Source organism: Rhinolophus hipposideros (genome assembly GCF_964194185.1).
Source record: "Rhinolophus hipposideros genome assembly, chromosome: 10".
Taxonomy (NCBI): Eukaryota; Metazoa; Chordata; class Mammalia; order Chiroptera; family Rhinolophidae; genus Rhinolophus; species Rhinolophus hipposideros.
Window position 1 is genome coordinate 9,089,808 of NC_138056.1, and position 17,201 is coordinate 9,107,008.

The 17,201-nt window shown below is 54.5% G+C and overlaps 1 protein-coding gene across 6 annotated transcripts; it reads right to left on the reverse strand.

The window, feature by feature from the left end:
• Positions 1-1,133: 1,133 nt before the first annotated feature.
• SAXO4 (stabilizer of axonemal microtubules 4) lies at positions 1,134-12,649 on the reverse strand. 6 transcript variants are annotated; one of them, XM_081063071.1, is made up of 14 exons: positions 8,786-8,854; positions 8,111-8,248; positions 7,550-7,667; positions 7,152-7,305; positions 6,179-6,307; positions 5,538-5,601; positions 4,968-5,080; positions 4,503-4,562; positions 4,284-4,370; positions 3,899-4,012; positions 3,723-3,817; positions 1,965-2,129; positions 1,451-1,535; positions 1,134-1,242 (listed from the first exon to the last, which is right to left on the reverse strand). In XM_081063071.1, the coding sequence occupies exons 2-13, from the start codon at positions 8,217-8,219 to the stop codon at positions 1,463-1,465; spliced, it is 1,281 nt and encodes a 426-aa protein (XP_080919197.1). In that variant the 5' UTR covers positions 8,220-8,248; positions 8,786-8,854; the 3' UTR covers positions 1,134-1,242; positions 1,451-1,462. The 6 variants fall into 6 exon arrangements, with proteins under 6 accessions (XP_080919197.1, XP_080919199.1, XP_080919198.1 ...); XM_081063073.1 differs by lacking the exon at positions 8,786-8,854 and adding an exon at positions 12,579-12,649 and having other exon boundaries at positions 1,134-1,535; XM_081063072.1 differs by having other exon boundaries at positions 1,134-1,535.
• Between the last annotated feature and the right edge of the window lie 4,552 nt (positions 12,650-17,201).

Genomic DNA, 17,201 nt, shown 5'->3' on the forward strand with positions numbered 1-17,201 from the left:
CACCCACAGTCTGTGGGACTGTCACTGGGTCCTGAGTCTGGCTCGTTTGTAGCTGAGAGACTGTGTCCTTTACTCCCCTCCTCTAATACTAGAGCCAGCTGGAGCCACCCACATCCCACATGGAGCCCCAGCCAGACCACGGACAGCTTCCAGGCCTTCTACTCAAGATTGCTGGGTACATCCAGGCCTAGGGCCAGCAGAGCGACTCACCAGACTCCCACTTAGGGGCAGGGGAGGGTGGGGGGCAGCTGCTGGCTCACTGAGTCAGCCCTCTGCATGCTGGGCTGGGTGCAAGGTACGGAGGACATCCTCAGCCAGGGCTGCTGCTGCCTTTACGTCCTGTATGACCTTGAGCAGCTCACACACCCTCTCTAGCTTCCTCGTTTATAAAATAAGGGGCTGGTGCCAGCAGGACCACAGCATGCAGTTGCAGAGTTGTGCACTGCAAAAGTGCACCTGGCAAGGTGACAGAAGGTGCTGAGAGGCAGCCCAGATTCTGCCTTGCAAGCAGAGGACCCTGGTGTCAGGTGTAGCACCTAGAAGAAGGGATGCCTTTCTCTTCCCACAAGACATTTACTCTTTAGGTCCGGTGCTCACATGGGACATCTGCCTACCAGTGCCTGGTTCCAAGTCTCACAAAGGGGCTGCCCTGAGGCACCAGCCTTTTCATCAAGCCCCCAAACCTCCTGGTGTTGGTGCCCAGATGTCCATCCATCATGGACTCTCCTCCATCTGTCTCTGGAGAGAGATCTCTGGGACTCCTCGTGCCCTGTCCTCCCCTCTCCTTTAAACCATCCAGTGTGGGACCCAAAAGGGCCCAGATGTCCTGCCCTGATCTCCTGCCCCATTTTATAGAGCAGGTATCTGAGGCCTCTCAACCCACCCCGTCCCACTTCTGCCGTCCTCTCTTCCCTTCCACACTTGACCCAGCCCTTAGCACAGGTCGTCGGAGAACCCTTACCAGGAGAGGAAACTGAGTCTCGAGAGTGAAGTGTCTTGCCCATAGTACCACCACAGGCCCAATCGGGCCTCCCTGATTCCACATCTGGCCCTCGCCCCTCCAGCCCTGCATCCCTGCCCTGCCCTCACCCCTCCGTTTCCCAGCCACCCATGACAGTGACAGACACACTGCTCTGCTTCACTGCTCTTTATTCCAGTTGGAAAGTAGCCAGGGGAGTCCCAGCGGGCGATGGGGTGGGAATAGGGACAGTAGCCAGCTCTTGTCCCTTTGGGTTGACAAACCTGTGGGGAATGGAGACAAGGTCTGAGGGGCTCTGGGTGATTCTGTGCACTCACTCGCTCTTGAGAGGGCCCCAGTGGCCCACCCCCAAGTCTGGGGCTGGGGTCCCCAGGCAGGGCTTCCTTCATCCCGGGCTTGGGAGGTGGGGCTGGCCCACAATAGCCACCCCCACACAGGGAGCAGCTGCAGGTGGGGGTCCCCAGCCCTGACCCAGGCCTCAGCTCAGCTGGGTGGGATGAGGCGTCGGCTGTGAGACGGAGGGGTGCGGTAGAAGGGGTCCGCTGAGATCAGGGTCCTGCAGGGAAGAAGGGGTGAGATGAGGGACGGGTCGGGCAAAGAGCTGAGGCCTTTTGTCTGCCTGCCCCTCCCGAGGGGACAGCACTCCGCCAGGGCAGCGAAGCCACAGACATTCTTTGCCTGCCAACCCGGGGCCAGTGTCGGTATAAATGTAATTTTGGAGGAACTGAGATGAACAGAAAGGTGTCAGAGGGAGGCAGAACCACAGTCCATTCAGTTTTGTGACCCCGCCCCCTTGCATATAGCCTGGCAGGGAGCAGGTGCGGAGCTGGCCTCTGGTCGCTGGGGAGACGTGGGGAGAAGCCCATGTGGGCAGGAGAAGCAATGAACAAGCCTCTCAGAAGGACAGACAGATGGAGGGAGGGAGGAGAGGCTGGGGAAAGACCTGGAACCGGCCCAGGGCAGAGCGGGAGGGAGGGCATGCTACCTTCCCACGTGGGGGTGCAGGCGCCTCAGGCTCTCCGTAGGGTTGGTGACGGCCTCCATGCGTGTGACAGGCTGGTTGAGGGCATAGCCTCCGGGCTTCTGGGGCTGGATGCCACCTCGAGTCCAGCCTTCCCGGTCTAGACCCTTGGGAATGTTCTCGAAGTACCTGTGGCACAGGAGGGGTTGTGAAGGCCAGCTGGCCTGTGCCCTTCTCCAGCAGAGCACAAACTACCTCAGGTCCCTCCAGCCTCCTGGCCTTTGCCCGTGCTGTTCCCTTTGCCGTGCACTCCCCGAGCCCCTGGCCGGTCGGTGAACGCCTACTCGGGAAGCCTGCCGTCCTCTGGCCCTCAGCTGGACGCTCCTCTTTTGCGCTACCCCCTGTTGCTGAGACAACACTATGAGACTAAAGGACTGGTTAAGTGGTGCCCCCTTCCTGGCCTGTGGACATCTTAGGTGGGGGGGGACCCCATCTCATCCTTTTCTCTTTAGGCATTGAACTCTTCTTCCATTTTGCAGATATTCACTGAGCACTGGGCCGGGTTCTGAAGGCACCAAGATGAGTAAGATGCGGGCCCGCCCTTGGGCTTGTGAAAAGGGGGTGACATAGATAAATGTGGAAATCACTGATTACAATGCCCGGGGGGCTCTGGGCACACCAGGCAGGAACTCAGGAAACACCACCCACCGATGGGGAGGTGGGGGAAGGACCCAGCAGAGATGGCAGGGGCTGAACCACAGGAGGAGGGCATTTGCCTAGGGAGGGGCAGGGACATAGTTGTCCCCCCACCAATGCCCAGAGTGAATTTCTGCCACTCCCCCTTGCCCTCCGTGGGAACCGGAACAGCTGCACGTGTCAGGGATCTGCTGTGTGGCTCATGTACCACTTCTCCTGCTGAAATGGTCCCCATCTGAAAGACAGGTGTTAGCCCCAAGGACAGGGGTGCACCTTGGGAGGCCACCTAGCAGGGACAGTGTGGAGACAGATGGCACACACATGACAGATGCTGTGAGGGGAGACTTTTGTCCCAAGAATCACACCTCCTTTGTCCCACTCCTGAAATGCCCTCCCCCATCTAGTCCTGGCCCAGGGAGCCTTCCCTTTGGCTCTAAGGTCACTTCTTCCTTGAAGTCCTCCCTGATGACCAGGGGCATTTACTCCTTGTCCGGGGCACACACAGAACTTCCCTTCTGAGGGTGCATGGAGCCTGCCTGCCATGGAGTGGAGGTAGTGTCTTAGCAGATGCGCTTGTTGCTCCCCAAGACCTTCTTGGGCCCCCCTATTCTTCCCCTGCCCCACAAGCCTGGCCACCAATGGCCTGCCTTGCATCTACGTGGGAAGGCTGCCCTTGGGCTGTGGGAGCCTGCTCTGCCTGGGCAAGAAGACACCTGGGATATATACTGCCCTGGGGATAGCCCTTAACCAATGAATGAGGGATGTGGGGGTTTGAATACCCCAGCTTTCTCGCACTTTGGCTGGAATAATTCTGAGTTTTTGTGTTTGCATTGTTTTCTAGAGTTTCCCCATAAGATACCTGGCTTAATAACACACCCATGCCTTCCCTCTGCCCCCCTCCCTGAAACCCCCATAAAGGGCTTGCACTCAAATCCTGGGCTCAGGGTCCACCTCTGGGGACCCACATTCATTCAGTGCTGGTCTTCTTCACAAGGCTGTGAGCTCATTACTTGTCCCAGTTTCAGTCTCCTTATCTGTAAAAGGGGTGCCACTTCACAGCTCTATTTGGGGAGGGAAGAGGCTCACCCTTGGTTGTAGGTGGTCAGGTATCGGTTATCCACGTCAGGCTCAGGGGGGCTCCGGACATAGCTAGGGTTGTTAAGGCTGTACCCTGTGAGCTCCTGCACAAGCGGGAGAGAGGGGGCATGCCAGGTCAGGAGGGGGTGGGGATTTGGGATGGGGTTGGCTACCCGAGGTCTCACCTTCTTCCCCACAGTTTCCCTGCCAAGGAGGGCAACGTTTGTCTGCTGTACCCGCTGGGGTGGCTGGAATTGCCAATGGCTCATGCTGCTTAGTCCTTGACCAGGAGTGGGCACCTGCAGGGGACAGAGCCACAAGAAGGGTGGCTGGGTGGCCAGACTGAGGCAGCAAGGATGGAGGAGGGCAGGCAGAGGCACTCATAGCCACGACCCAGAATTCACTGTTTCTAACACACCCCTCCCTTTCCAGCCCCTGGGCCTTCAGCCCTCCACCAGGGGGCCAAGTACCCTGATTCTTTCCATTCTTCAGAGCCCAACCCAAGTCCAAGAAAACTCCGGCTCCTCCCCTCTGAGTGTCCCTTTTCAGAGGGAGCTCCAGGCCACTCACTCTGGAATTCAGAGTCCTCTCATTCACTCGGCTGAAGCCTGTCTCCCGCTCGGAGCCTCTGGCCAGCCCTGGCAGGAGCTCGTCCCCCTAAGGCAGCAAAGTGTCCACTGGCACCAGAGCATGACTGCCCCTGCTGTGCCTTCCAGGGCACTGTCCTGACTGCCCCAAAGAGGACCCCAGCCTGTGGCAGACAAGCATCCCTCCCCAGGCTCCACTTACATGAGGGTGGGTCATGGGGACATAGTCCGACTTGGTGACACTCCGGCCGGGAAGGAGGACCTGGAAAGAGGCCGGCAGAAGAACATCAGTCCAACAGAGGCAGCTGTCCCCTTATCCTGAGTGTTGAGAGGGGCTCAGCACAAATGGGTATCCTTGGGGAAACTGAGGAAAGGGGAGAGTTTGGGGAGAAGTGAGGGGAAGCATGACACAGAATGGGCAGCAGCAGGCACGGTTCTTGTCGGAATGCTGAGTGGCCTCAGCTAGAAGCATCTCTTTGAACCTCAGACTTCTCATCCATAAAATGGGAAAGTTGGACCGAAGCAGTGGTTCTCACCCAACCTCTTTCATCTTGTGTTTGAACAAATGGTTTTGAACCTCACTTTCTTTTTTTAAAGAAAGTTAAGAATCCCCAGACTAGAGGGCTTCAGTCACCCTGAGATTCTAGTGGCATCCAGCCTGACTTACTGGGTTCCCAGGCAGGGCCTGGGAAGGTGGCTGGAAGACAATGGGGTTCTTGGTGGATTCCTTGGTGAAGCCTGTCTCCTCCTTGGCACCAATTGATTTCTTCTGCAAGAGATCTGCAACAGATAGCCCCCTCGTGCCAGCCCCAGGATCGCTGGCCTCACGCGCGCACGTGGCCTCCGGAGACTCAGGGTCCCTGTGAGTGGGGAGGGAGCTGGCTCTGAGGATGTGGAGGACTGAGCACCAGAACCGTGGGAACCAGGGGGACTCCAGAATCAAGCGTAGAGAACAAGAGAGGAGCAGAAGGAAGGGCAGGGCCGACAGGCCAGGAGGCAGTCACGCTCAGGTTCAAGGAGCCCTACAAGGCCAGTGAGCTGTCCTTTGGGGGTCGGCAGGCCTAAGGCACTGAGGTCAGCCCAGAAAGATGGTTTCCCCACACTGCCTGGATGTCCTTCTTTCTTCCACTGGTGGCTTCTTAGTGCTGGGCCAGCTCTGGTCCTCTGGAGGTCTCTCCTGGGGTCGGGGGTAGGGAGGTATAATGGGAAGGGGGCATGAGCTCAGACAAGCACCCACCTGGCCAGTGTGAAGGCTCCTTGAGATACTTGGAATTATATTCAGAAGTCATGAAGCGTGGGCCCTGGAACACAGAAGGTGGAACCATGGGGACACAGGTTGGCCAGGGCCTGGCAGGGGGCTCTTTGCACTATCTGTGCTCTGAGCAGACATGTGTGGTATGGTCTGAGAAGGGAGGGCCAGGGCAGGACCCCTGACACAAGTCCCTCTCTAACTAGGCATCCCAATGCCAGAAATTCTACCACAAGAGCACAGTTCCCCTGCAACAATGAAAACCAAGTCACATCCCACACTGAACTCCAAGTAATGAGCAACAGGGCCTGGAGCCCCCAGGACCCACACCAGGAGGGCCCCAAAGAGAGGAGAAGGCTGATGGGAGAAACTGGGTGCTCACTTCACAAGCCAGTGCCCGGGTGTCTGGATGGGATAAGGGAGAGAAGGGAGCTCAGTGTAAATCCTAAGATACGTGTAAGAACCAGGTGGGCGCTGTCTTGGAAATATCAAATCCTTTGCTTGCCCCAGTTTCTGGTGCCCTGAGCCCACCTCCAGTGGGCTTCTTGGGTGAGTCAGTGCACAAGAGGGAGAAGGAGGTGGATCTGGCCCCCCAGCCCACAGCTCTTCTTGGGGTGCCGCCCACTCACATATTGGTTGTTCTCCCACTCCAGTGAGCCCTTGCTCTGCTGCTGGTGGAGCAGGGGCACGTGCTTAGGCTCCAGCCCCGTGATGGCCTGGGCCCCGTAGTCCTGGGTGTCAAAATGGACCTTCCTGACCTGGGAGGAGGGAACCACCAATTACCCTCCCCGTGCGGGGATGGCAGTCACTTCCTGAATCTGATTTTGCCTTTCACCCCTACACAGGATCTGCACAGTAGCCTGAGGGGGTCCCTTTACAGTGAGGTCAGGTCATGGTCCTCCTTTGATGGTGACGTGGGCTTGGAGATACAGGTGGGGTGGTGGAGATCATGGGGATGGGGATGGGGGTGGGGGTGCGGTTAGGGTGGGGAGGGAATGGAACTAGAGATGGGGATGGGATAGAAATGGAGGGGGAGGTGATGGTGGGGATGGAGGTGGGAATGGTGGTGATGGCGGGGATGGTGGTGATGGCGGGGATGGTGGTGATGGCGGGGATGGTGGTGATGGCGGGGATGGTGGTGATGGCGGGGATGGTGGTGATGGCGGGGATGGTGGTGATGGCGGGGATGGTGCTGATGGCGGGGATGGTGGTGATGGCGGGGATGGTGGTGATGGCGGGGATGGTGGTGATGGCGGGGATGGTGGTGATGGCGGGGATGCTGGTGATGGCGGGGATGCTGGTAATGGTAGAGATGGGGATGGAAAAGGGGGTGGGGTTGGTGGAGATGATCATGGTGATAGGGTTGGGGATAGAAATGGAGGCGGAGGTGCGGTGGGGGCGGGGATGAGTTCAAAGGTGATAAATGTGAGCGGACCCCCAGACCACACTGTGGCTCCTTCACACGCAGACATCTCAGCCTGGACCAACTCTTGGCAAGGCAGTCCCACTCTGCTGGAGGAATCCCCACTCTTTCTACCCCCAGTCCTCCCTCCACCCCATCCTAGGGCTCCCCCCCTTTCCTGGCCCTGGCCCAGCACTAACCTCCTTGGTGGGGGGCACTGAATTGACCTTCTCTCTAGAGTAGCCAGAGCTGGTCTGGTACGCATTGGAGGGCAGCGGGTATGTGCCATCAGGTACCTCGAGAGGGCGGTAACTCTGACTGGTTACTGTCTGCATATTGTCCTGGATTTGTTCCCTGAGGGAGGAGCAGGGGCAGGAGCTATTCCCACCAGGGCCTGCAATGCTTATCTCCAGAAGCTTTCTGCCTCCCTCAAACCTCCCACAGATACCTCAGGAGTTCACCTGCCTTTGGGCGCATGACCTGAGTCCCCCAGGACCCCAGACATAGGCAGGCAAGGCTCAGGGTCCCGATGCATGGATGTCCCTGAGAGCTAAGGCCCAGTTGGGCAGGAGGTAAGGAGAGAGGACACAGACCATACCCCATGGCTGGGTTGTCCAGGGCACCGAGACTGGTTCGGTATGAGACCACAGGCTGGAGATTTGATACGTAGCCGCTGCCTTTATGACTGCCTATCCGGGGCTTGAACTCCTCCCGACCTGCCAGAGGGGAAGCAGGGAGACAGGAAGGCAGGTCAACAAGTGGGAGACCAGTGGGTGGGGCTTCCCAGACCGGGTGGGCATCCCCCTAGGCCCAGGGGTCCAGGGAGGGAGAAGGCACAGAGCCAGGGGCAGGAACAGGTGGGAAGGGAAGCTTGAAAGGCTGGCTTTTCCGGACTGTGGCAGAAGGAATGGAGTCGATGGGACAGAGACAAGGTCAGTGTGGCGGGACCACAGGATGGATTCAGGGGAAGGGACTGCAGGGCAGACCTAGCCCAACAGTACAGATGTGGATACAGTCTTCAGGGGGCGGGGGCGCTCAGGGGACTGGTCAGTTCAGTGGACGGGGTGATGGGCCAGGAGGGCTGCGCTCTCCCGGCGTGAGGGCCTCCCCTGTCCTGCTTCATGTCTTAGGGGTGGTTCCTACACAAAGGTGTCCTCACCGTAGGCTGTGCAATAGCTGGTGGCATAAAATTTCAAGGGGTCCGTGCAGCCCCCCGAACTCATCTTCACATAAGGGGAGACAACCCCCAAGGGCAGTTTCCCCAACATGCTGCTGTGGGGCAGGGCCCCAGGGGGGCCTAGGAAGGAAGCGAAAAGAGCCTCATCAGTGCAGCAGCCCAAGGGCCCCAAGCTGGCCCCAGGCCCAGGCTGTAAAGATCCCAAAGGTGGTGTTCAAACCCCACCCAGCCGCCTCTTCCCCGGGCCAGTCCCTTTCTACTGACACACCCAAACTGAAGAAAAGAGTAGCCATTGTCAACACTTATCTCATGTACACTGCGTCCCATTTCACCTTTCCCACATCTTATTATGAACTCCCCATTTTACAGCTGGGAAACTGCAGTTCCAAGTGATGAAGGATGATTAGCTCATAATAGGTGGTGGAGCGGGGATTCAAGCCCAGGGTACCTGACTCCTCGACTCCTCAGCCCTTGCTCTTCACCCGACATGCCCTCCTCTGGGGACTGGTGGCCTGACAACCTCCGGCCAGTCAGGAATCCTTGGCTACCCTAGCTGGACTCTCCACGCTCCTTGTCTCTCCCCCAGCCTTGGCTGCCTCCTGCTAGAAGTTGGCTCCGCTCTCCCCAGGGCCCAACCACAGCTGGCCCCACCCTCACCTGCCCTCCACAGTGGCTCTGAGGTCTGCGAGAGGTTGCAGAGGCAGGAGCTGCTCCAGAGAAGTCTGGGCCCTCAGGGAGGTGGCCAGGCCAGGGGAAACAGTGTGTTGCCTAGCAACTGGTGCCTAGCAACAGCGTCCCTGCCTCTGAAGCCCTTCTAAGGCCAGGGCCCACGGAGGGACTGACCTAGCTGGGAGGGTGTGCGGCCAGGAGCTGCCCAGGCAAGGTCCTGCCTCCTTGGCTCTGGCCCCTACCGCTAGCCTCCCGCCCGACAGGGCCTGGCAGAGTGGCTGTCTGAGTGACAGGAAATAAAAGATAATCCTGAACAATCACTCCCATTTATTGAGCACCCACTTCTCACTTTGCATTCTTTATATCCAGTCCTCTTAGTAGCTCTTACAGGCAGCTATTATTATCCCTCTTTTCACACAGGAAAAATGAGGTTTGGACAAGCAAAGTGGCTGGAGATCTTGCAATCAGAAAATAGGACTGATATTCAGACGTGGGTGGGTCCAGACCTCACTCTCAGCCCCTCGGTAAATTAATGTTTACTGTGTTCTTCTAGAGCCCATATCTGTGCCAAGCTCTTTTACACACATTTCCTCATATAATCATCCCCCAAACCACGCCGCACACTGGGGATTGTTATTGCAGGGCCAATAAACCACAGCAGCGGAGAGTGTGGTTCAAACCGGATCTGTCACCTTTGATGAGATACTTATCCTCTCAACACCCCCATTTCCTCATTTTACCCAGGGCTGAAACAGGACCTGCCTTGTAGGCAGATTTTGTGAGCAAGGACTCAGCACCTGACTGATAGCTAATGCTCAGTTTTTTGTTGTTTTTATAAATTTTATTGGGGAATATTGAAGGACAGTGTGTTTCTCCAGGCCCATTAGCTCCAAGTTGTTGTACTTCAATCTTGTTATAAGACAGGTTAGCATGTCGTTACGGAGACAGGAAGGTCCCTGGTGGAATAAGCAAACGGCAGCCATATCCTGAACTCTACGTTCTGGAATGTCTCCTTTACTCCAGGACAAAGATATTAGAACGTGCCTTGAGGTTGATAAATTATCTCAAATCCCTTTTGGCCAGACAAAGGAGCAGATCTGATAGATAGGAATGGGTTATTTCGTTAATTCCTTCAGGATGGGCAAACAGGACAAACCTGATAGACCTGATAGAATTCCATTAGAAGGCTCCAGCCCTTTTCCCCAAACAGGCAAAGGGAAGGTATAAAAGTAAGAGCTTTTGCCTCAGTCACTGGGCACCCCCATTCGGGACCCCCTCCCGCTTGGGAACTCTGACCTTTTGCTTTCAATAAACTATCCTCTTTTTAAAACTCTTTGCCTCTTTTGGGTCCGTGTTTCCCTTCTTCAGTCTCACGAGATGTGATCCTGGCACTCACTCACTCACTCCAAAGTCCCCTACATCATTTGGGGACTCACAGAGAAACTCCTACATCAGTTGTGGAGGGCACAGCTCAGCTCTAAATCCAGTTGCTGTTTTTAACTTTAGTTGCAGGGGGCGCGGCCCACGATCCCATTGAACCCGCAACCTTGTTGCTGAGAGCTCATGCTCTAACCAACTGAGCCATTCGGCTGCCCCAATGCTCAGTTTTTAAAGCTGCTCTTCTCAACCTTATTTTGCAGATGGAAAAGGGGAGGCCCAAGGACAATCACTCGGGCCTCACAGCTGGCGGAGGCGGAGCCTGGTAAAACAACAACAACAACAACAACAAAAACGGGAGTGAGCCAGTCCCTTCTACTCTTGAGACAGCCCATTTGCCACACAGTGGCTCTAACACTTAAAAGTTGGATCTCTGGGAAGCAGCCGGTGGGGGTGGGGTGGCGGAGTCCTGATTTGTAGCATTTGCCAATTTCTGGGGTGTAAAAACTCCCATCACGGCTGCTTTTAAACTACTAACCAACCCAATGTCACTGAACACAACAGGAGAGCTGGGAAGACGTGCTCTAAATAAGGGGCACTTCCACCATACAGCTACCATAGATGGAAGTAACCTGGAGCATAAATGACAGGAAATGGAGCAACATCACGGAGAGATGATATAACTTTGAAGCACTTACTACCTTGATTTTTACTCTAATTTGTTAAATTGCAAGATTGTATAATTTAATTTTTAACGGTGGCTGAATTCAACAATCAACTTGTAAATTTCCTGGAAGTTCCACCTTCAGCTCTCATGTGCAGTAAGAGCTGACTCCAGTGCACCCCTGCCCTTGGGGGGAGTGAGATGTGTGAATAAAGGGGAGGCCCAGGGCAAGGGGCTGCCCTCGCCCAGGAGATGCCGTTGCTGCACTCACCCTGAGATGACTGGGCCTGCCAGAAAGGGGGCTTGTGTTCACACCTTATCCCCATAGAGAGACCCTGGACTCAGAAGTGACCAGCACCCTGGGGAGGTATGGTGGGCACCCACCCTCCAGAGTCAGGATTCTGTTCAGGGATCAGAAGCTGCAAGGACAGAACTGAATGCACACAGCCCTGCCCTCCATGAGGAGCTCCAGTCTAATGACAGAGGCTCAGGTGAGCCCCACCCACAAAAGATAAGGTGCCATAGGTGTGGAGGGGGGTGCGGCTCACCCAGGTGCAAGGGGAAGGAGTGTTTGTGCTCAAAGTGTAGAGAAGTGCTCACAAGCAAGAGCTCAGACTCTGAAGCCAGCTGGCATGGGCCCTGGCTCTGCCCCTTAATAACTAACTATAAGACTTTGGTGCCTGTTACTTGTGCCTCAGGTCCCCCTCTGGAAAGTGGAGGTAATAATGGTACCTACCTGTGGGGTTGTGGTACATGGAAAGCATTTAGCCCAGTACCAGGCACACTTAGATGGGAAGTGCCATCTAAGAGTTATGGAAAGGCCTTGGCAAAGGTTTGGGCTCACGGGTTAAAAACAGGAATTCCACGTGGCCCTGCCCTCAGGGCCAAAAGCCTACAGGAGTCTCAGACACAGCCTGTGCGATGGGGCCAAAGAAAGCTCAATTCAGGAACCTGAAAGGACTGAAGTCAAAGCCTCTTCTGCCGCTTAATAGCTGTGAGGCTCTGGCTTTCACCGTTCTGAGCCTGTTTCTGCACTTATAAGGAAGGAACACAGCACCTGCCTGGCAAGTTTGCTGGTGGATTTTACATACCCTATGCACAGTGTCTAGCAAGCGGCTGGCCTGCACCAGGTGGTGGGAGGGCACTCCATCTGGAAGGCCCTGCAAGGGCAAAGGCGGGGAGGTAGGTGCTCCCATATGGCTGGGGCACTGTAATGGGCGGGGGGGAGGGGTCTCAGCTGGGATAGGCAGCCTCCAGGGAGGCTGCGGCCAGGGTTTCCTTTTAGGAGGGTTGAGAAAGATTTGAAAGAGTCCCATAGCGCTGTGAGGGGAGCTCTTGAGCTGTTGGGGACAGCCTGGGCTGGAACCCACAAAAGATCTGGGCAGGAATTCCAGAGGCGGAGGCTCTCCCAGTCTCCCATTAGGTCCACCAGCTGCAAGCCTCCCGGTAGCCAGTGTTTTTGTTTTGTTTTGTTTTGTTTTTCCTGCTGTGTGGCGACACCCAGCGGCCGTAACCCGGAACTACAGAAGATGCAACCCTTGCTGCCCTCAAGGCTGTGGGGGCTCCTGGAGGGGTGCAAGGCGCGAGCAGTGGGCAGAGCGACTAGACTGCCCCACCCACAGGCCGCCCAGCCTCACCCACCCCCACGCTCTCCAGAACAGAAAGGGCGGGCCTGGGCAGAGTGTTCCGTGAGGGCAAGGGTCCGGAACCCATGGGAAGAAGCCTAGGGGCACTGCTCACCTGGTGCTGGTCCCAATGGTAGCCCAATTGCTGTGTAACTTTTGGAACTCTCACCTCTGAGCCTCAGATTTTCTATCTGTGAAATGAAGTGACAGACTGAAGAATCCTTCCAGATTTTAAGTTGGAAATCCTGGGCCCGCCCAGCCCCTCTTCCCATAACTGTCCCCGTTTATTAACCACTTCTTCTGTGCCAGGCACGGAGCTGAGAGTCAACTCTTTGCACTCCAGCCTACAAGACAGCAACTATTGTTATTACCCCCATTTTACAGTTAAGAAAGTGCCTAAGGCCTCACAGGCAGGAAAGAGTGGAGCCAGCTGCACCAAACCTCCTGGAATGTGCTGGCAAATTCGGTGTGAAGTGTTGGGTAGGTAGCCTTGGGCTCAACACCACTTAGGTGAGCTCAGTGGTTTTCAAAGCCCTGGCTAGATGGGTGACCTCTTTCTCCTTTCTACACCTGCCCAGTCCTGAGCAGTGAGATTCACTTGTGTTTCCCTCATGTGAGAAGGAAGGGCTATGGAAAAATGGGGGCTGGCCCTAGGCAACAGCAGCTGCCTCCCCTCTGAAGCCCAGAAGGTGGAGGCTCAGGAACCAGCAAGGGGACATTTTGGGGCCCTGGCCCATTGTGGGGACGGAGTCCCAGAGAGCAGTTTCCAGGCTCTCAGCCTCACGTGGAAAGGTGCTGGCTTGGGTAGTAGATGGCCATCAGCTGTAACCAGTTAGCCATTAGCCACTGATATAACTGCGGTGGCTAGCCTAGGGGCTTGGTTTGTTGGCGGAGAAGCGGGCGGCAGATTGTGGCTCCTGCTTCCTGTGTCTTGATCAGCCACCAGCGAGACTACAGTGGTATGACTCCCCTATCTATGGCTCCATGGGTGTTCCTTTTTGGCCTCACCATATCCTGCGTTCTGGTGCAGGGAGCGGAGCCAGAGACCCTGCATTACACCCATGGAACTCTTAGCTGGGACCAATGGGGACAGGCCCTGAGGTGTCCGAGGCCAGTGTGCACCACCCTTTGGCTGCTGAGTACTAAACGGGGACAGATGTCTGCACTCTGGGCTGTGCGAGCATCAGGCCCCCAAAGGAGGACCAGCTTGGGCAAAACAGACAGCACAGCACCAAGCATGGCTCATTTTGCTTTGGTTGACGTGTGTCTTCATGGCTGGCCTCAGAGGGTAGGCCCAGGGCTCTTATCAGGAAAAGGTAAGCTTCCTTATCTCTTAAAGGTGGGAAAAGCTTCCTACCACACCTAACCTCCTAACAGGAATAGGCTGCCCTGCAGGGAGTGAGTTCTGCATCCCAGGAGGCATGCAAGCAGAAGTTTGAGTCTGCTTGAATCTGAGTGACAATAATAGCAAACTCTCATTCAGGATTCATTAGGTACCAGGCACTGTTCTAAGCTTCACATCTATTAACACATTTAAACCTCACCACTGTGTGGTGTCTTCCTGTGGTGTCGGTAGTGTCAGCACCTTCATTTTATAGACGAAGAAACTGAGACACAGAAAGGCTGCATAACTTGTCCAGGGTCACACAGCTAATAAACTAGGGGAGGGGTTATTCTCTGAATCCAGGCAGGCTGGCTCCAAAATTGTGATGGTGACTACTTTGACATTGCTAGAGGTTCTCCAGGCTATTTGAAAATCTGACCTTCAATGACAGTTTTTAAAAACTTATCCCTCTCGTACTCTCTCCCACATCCAGCTCGTTGGTCTGTGCTGGGCGCTGCTGGGCAAAAATCCACAGAACAAAGGTTTAAAATTATCCAAATTGGCCAAGATGCTCAAAAAGTGGGAAGGGGAAGCAGGACCCTGGAACTAAATCCTACAGAGCAGGAGGCTGGAACGTATATCTATACGTTTTTAGAAATTGTAGTAAAATATACATAATAAAATGTGCCATCTTAGCCATGTTTAAGTGTATAGTTCTGTGGCATTAATACACTCATAATACTGCACCACCATCATCCACCTCCAGAATTTTTTCATCTTCCCAAATTGAAATTCTGTGCCCACAAAACACGAACTCCCCAATCTCCCCTCCCCCTGGCGTCTGCAGCCACCAAGCTACTTTCTGTCTCTATAAATTTGACTACTCTAGGAACCTCATATGAGAGGACGCATACAATATTTGTCCTTTTGCGTCTGGTTTATTTCGTTTAGCATAATGTCCTTAAGGTTCAACCACTTTGTAGCATGTATCAGAATTTTCTTCTTTTTTAAGACTGGATAATATTCCATTGTATGGATATACCTCATCTTGTTTATCCAGTCATCCATAGATGGACAGTTGGGTTGTTTCCACCTTTTGGTTATTGTGAATAATACTGCCATGAACAGGGGTGTACAATTGTCTTTTTGAGTCCCTGCTTTTAATTCTTTGGGGTATATATGAGAAGTGGAATTGCTGGTTCATATTATACTCATACTTTTGAAGTCCCTGTGCTGGAGGCTGGGGCAGGAACAAAGGGTAATGTTTCCTGGCTTCAGGTGGGTCCTGAGGCAAGAAGGTACTAGGGAGGAGGGATGGATCAGGTGTTGCCCCCAAGAAAGGCCTGGGCTGAGCCCTAACATGGAAACAAAGAGGGGGAGTGCTAATGTCTTGAGTGAGGAGGTCATATCCTGCTCCTTTCTGAGTCTCTTCTAGAACTTGGGTTAGAAATCTGGTTCTGGCACAAATAGTGCTGTGTGGCATTCCTTTATTACGCACCCCTCTCTGGTCCTGATGCCTGTGAAAAGAAGGGGCTGGGCCAGAACAGGAGGTTTGGCTTGTTTGTTTTTAGTTTGAGATGCGTTATTTGTTTCACCTCAGGGCCTTGGGACTCTTTCTTCAAACAGATATCAAAATGCTGGTTGTCCTCATGTCTCTTCCTCCACACCCCTCCTCTGTGAGGCAGCAGGACACCAGCCCACCCTCTTTCATGGTCCTGCCCCTCTGCCCTGTTAGGGGAACGTGGAAGGGAGTCTGCCTCACCCCAGCCCACACTGGCCTGGCCCTCTGGGGCTGCTGGATCCATACTGGCAGTGTCTCCCCGCCCAGACCCTCAGGTGTGTCTTTGGAGGCCACAGGGTCCGTGGAACAGAGCTCACCAGACTCCTCACTCTGCCAATGGGAACACTGTTTCCGAGTCCAGGTTCTTCTGACACCACCTGACAAAACTCACCCAGCCCAGGAGACCACCCTGGGTAGTCACCTGGAGCTCAGCTGCTCTGAGTGACCCTGTTGGAGAGAGTAATTTGAACATAGCGTACAGGGGGTCATGGCAGGAAGGGCTGATCGGGGCAAAGCCAAGCCCATGGGGCCCTCTTGTCCGTGGGGTGGGAAGAGAAGAGTGGCCTGGATTCTCACAACTGCCTCTCAGGTGAGCCCTAGGTGGTGGGGGCTCAGTGCATCCAAGGATGGCCAGGTAACCAACTCGGGGGAAGTAGGTGCAGAGGCTACCAAGTATGAAAGGCCTGGTTAGGGTAGGAGCCCTGACTTTGGGACCTCGCTCACCTGTGTTCAAATCCTGGCTCCGAGGACAGTTTCTCTGTGCTTCACTTTCCTCCCTGGAACAACAGGATGCCAGCTGCTCCCTAGGCTGTCGTAACAATGAAATTAAATCTGTAAAAAAGTTGCTCAGCGTGGTGCCTGCACAGTGGGCAATGGTGCATGACGGGGCTGTGATTATTACAGGTGTAAAGACTGAGAGCCAGCAGACAGGCCAGATGAATTCAGGTTCCACTGTTGATTTTCTAGCTTCTCTGCAGTGTGACTTGGGCTTCTGGAAGGACCACTGCCTTAGTGAGGGAGGAGAGCTGCTCCAGGGGTGGGGTCCTCAAACTCCCACCTTTAGAAAGGGCTCTAGAGGCACTATGTTATCACTACCAGGAACTGAAATAGCAGAGCCTAATGGCCCAATTCCCATCTCTCTTTTTGATTTTCCTAAAAGGAAATGGCTCCCTTGATGGTCTGAGCATTCTCCCTCCACCTCCCACCATGCTAGCATAACTTCTTGTAGTTCATTTCCTCTCCTCAGTGGATGTTTCCTGGAAGAACTCTGTTATGCTTATTTGATGGCTGTTCTGTTTCTGCCTGTTCTGTTCTTTTCCTATCTCCTCTGGGGGAACTGGTTCATCTCGCACAAGGTTTAAAAATTCATGACTCTTGCGGAAGATGAAATGAGATGGAGCAAAACATAAGCCCAGCTCTCCAATGGGATGGAGATATTCTTGGCAGTGATCAGCAAAAAAGCCAGGGCATGGGGTCAAGAGAGTGTGTTCTGGGTGCACAGAGATCTGGGTTCGAATTTGAAGCCCTACCTTGAGGTCGGAACTCTCAGAATTTCTTAACTTCTCGAAGCCTGTTTCCTTAGCTGTGTGATGAGATCACAGCAGAAATGCAGTTAGGCTGAGGATTCAGAAAAGACAATGTTTACGTATTTAGTACACAGCCTGGCTTAGAGAAAGCAGTCAATAAGTATTTAATGATTTTACATTTCTCAGCCTGTCTTGAAGTTAGATAAGGGCTGTGTGGCCAGTTCTGGGCAATAAGCTGTGTGAGAAATTAAGGAGCAGTACTCCCAGTTGGGAGGAGCTGTGAGTTTTCCATTCTCAGTGGGTGGGGACCCCATGTTGGGATGGAAG

Bases quoted from the DNA above. Each gene is read 5' to 3' on its own strand.
- SAXO4 (XM_081063073.1), bottom strand. From the start codon at position 8,219: ATGTTGGGGAAACTGCCCTTGGGGGTTGTCTCCCCTTATGTGAAGATG. The intron at 3,818-3,898 runs GTGAGACCTCGG...CCGCTTGTGCAG, and splicing joins GGGAAACTGTGGGGAAGAAG to GAGCTCACAGGGTACAGCCT. The intron at 2,130-3,722 runs GTGAGCCTCTTC...CCTGTGCCACAG, and splicing joins CTGACCACCTACAACCAAGG to GTACTTCGAGAACATTCCCA.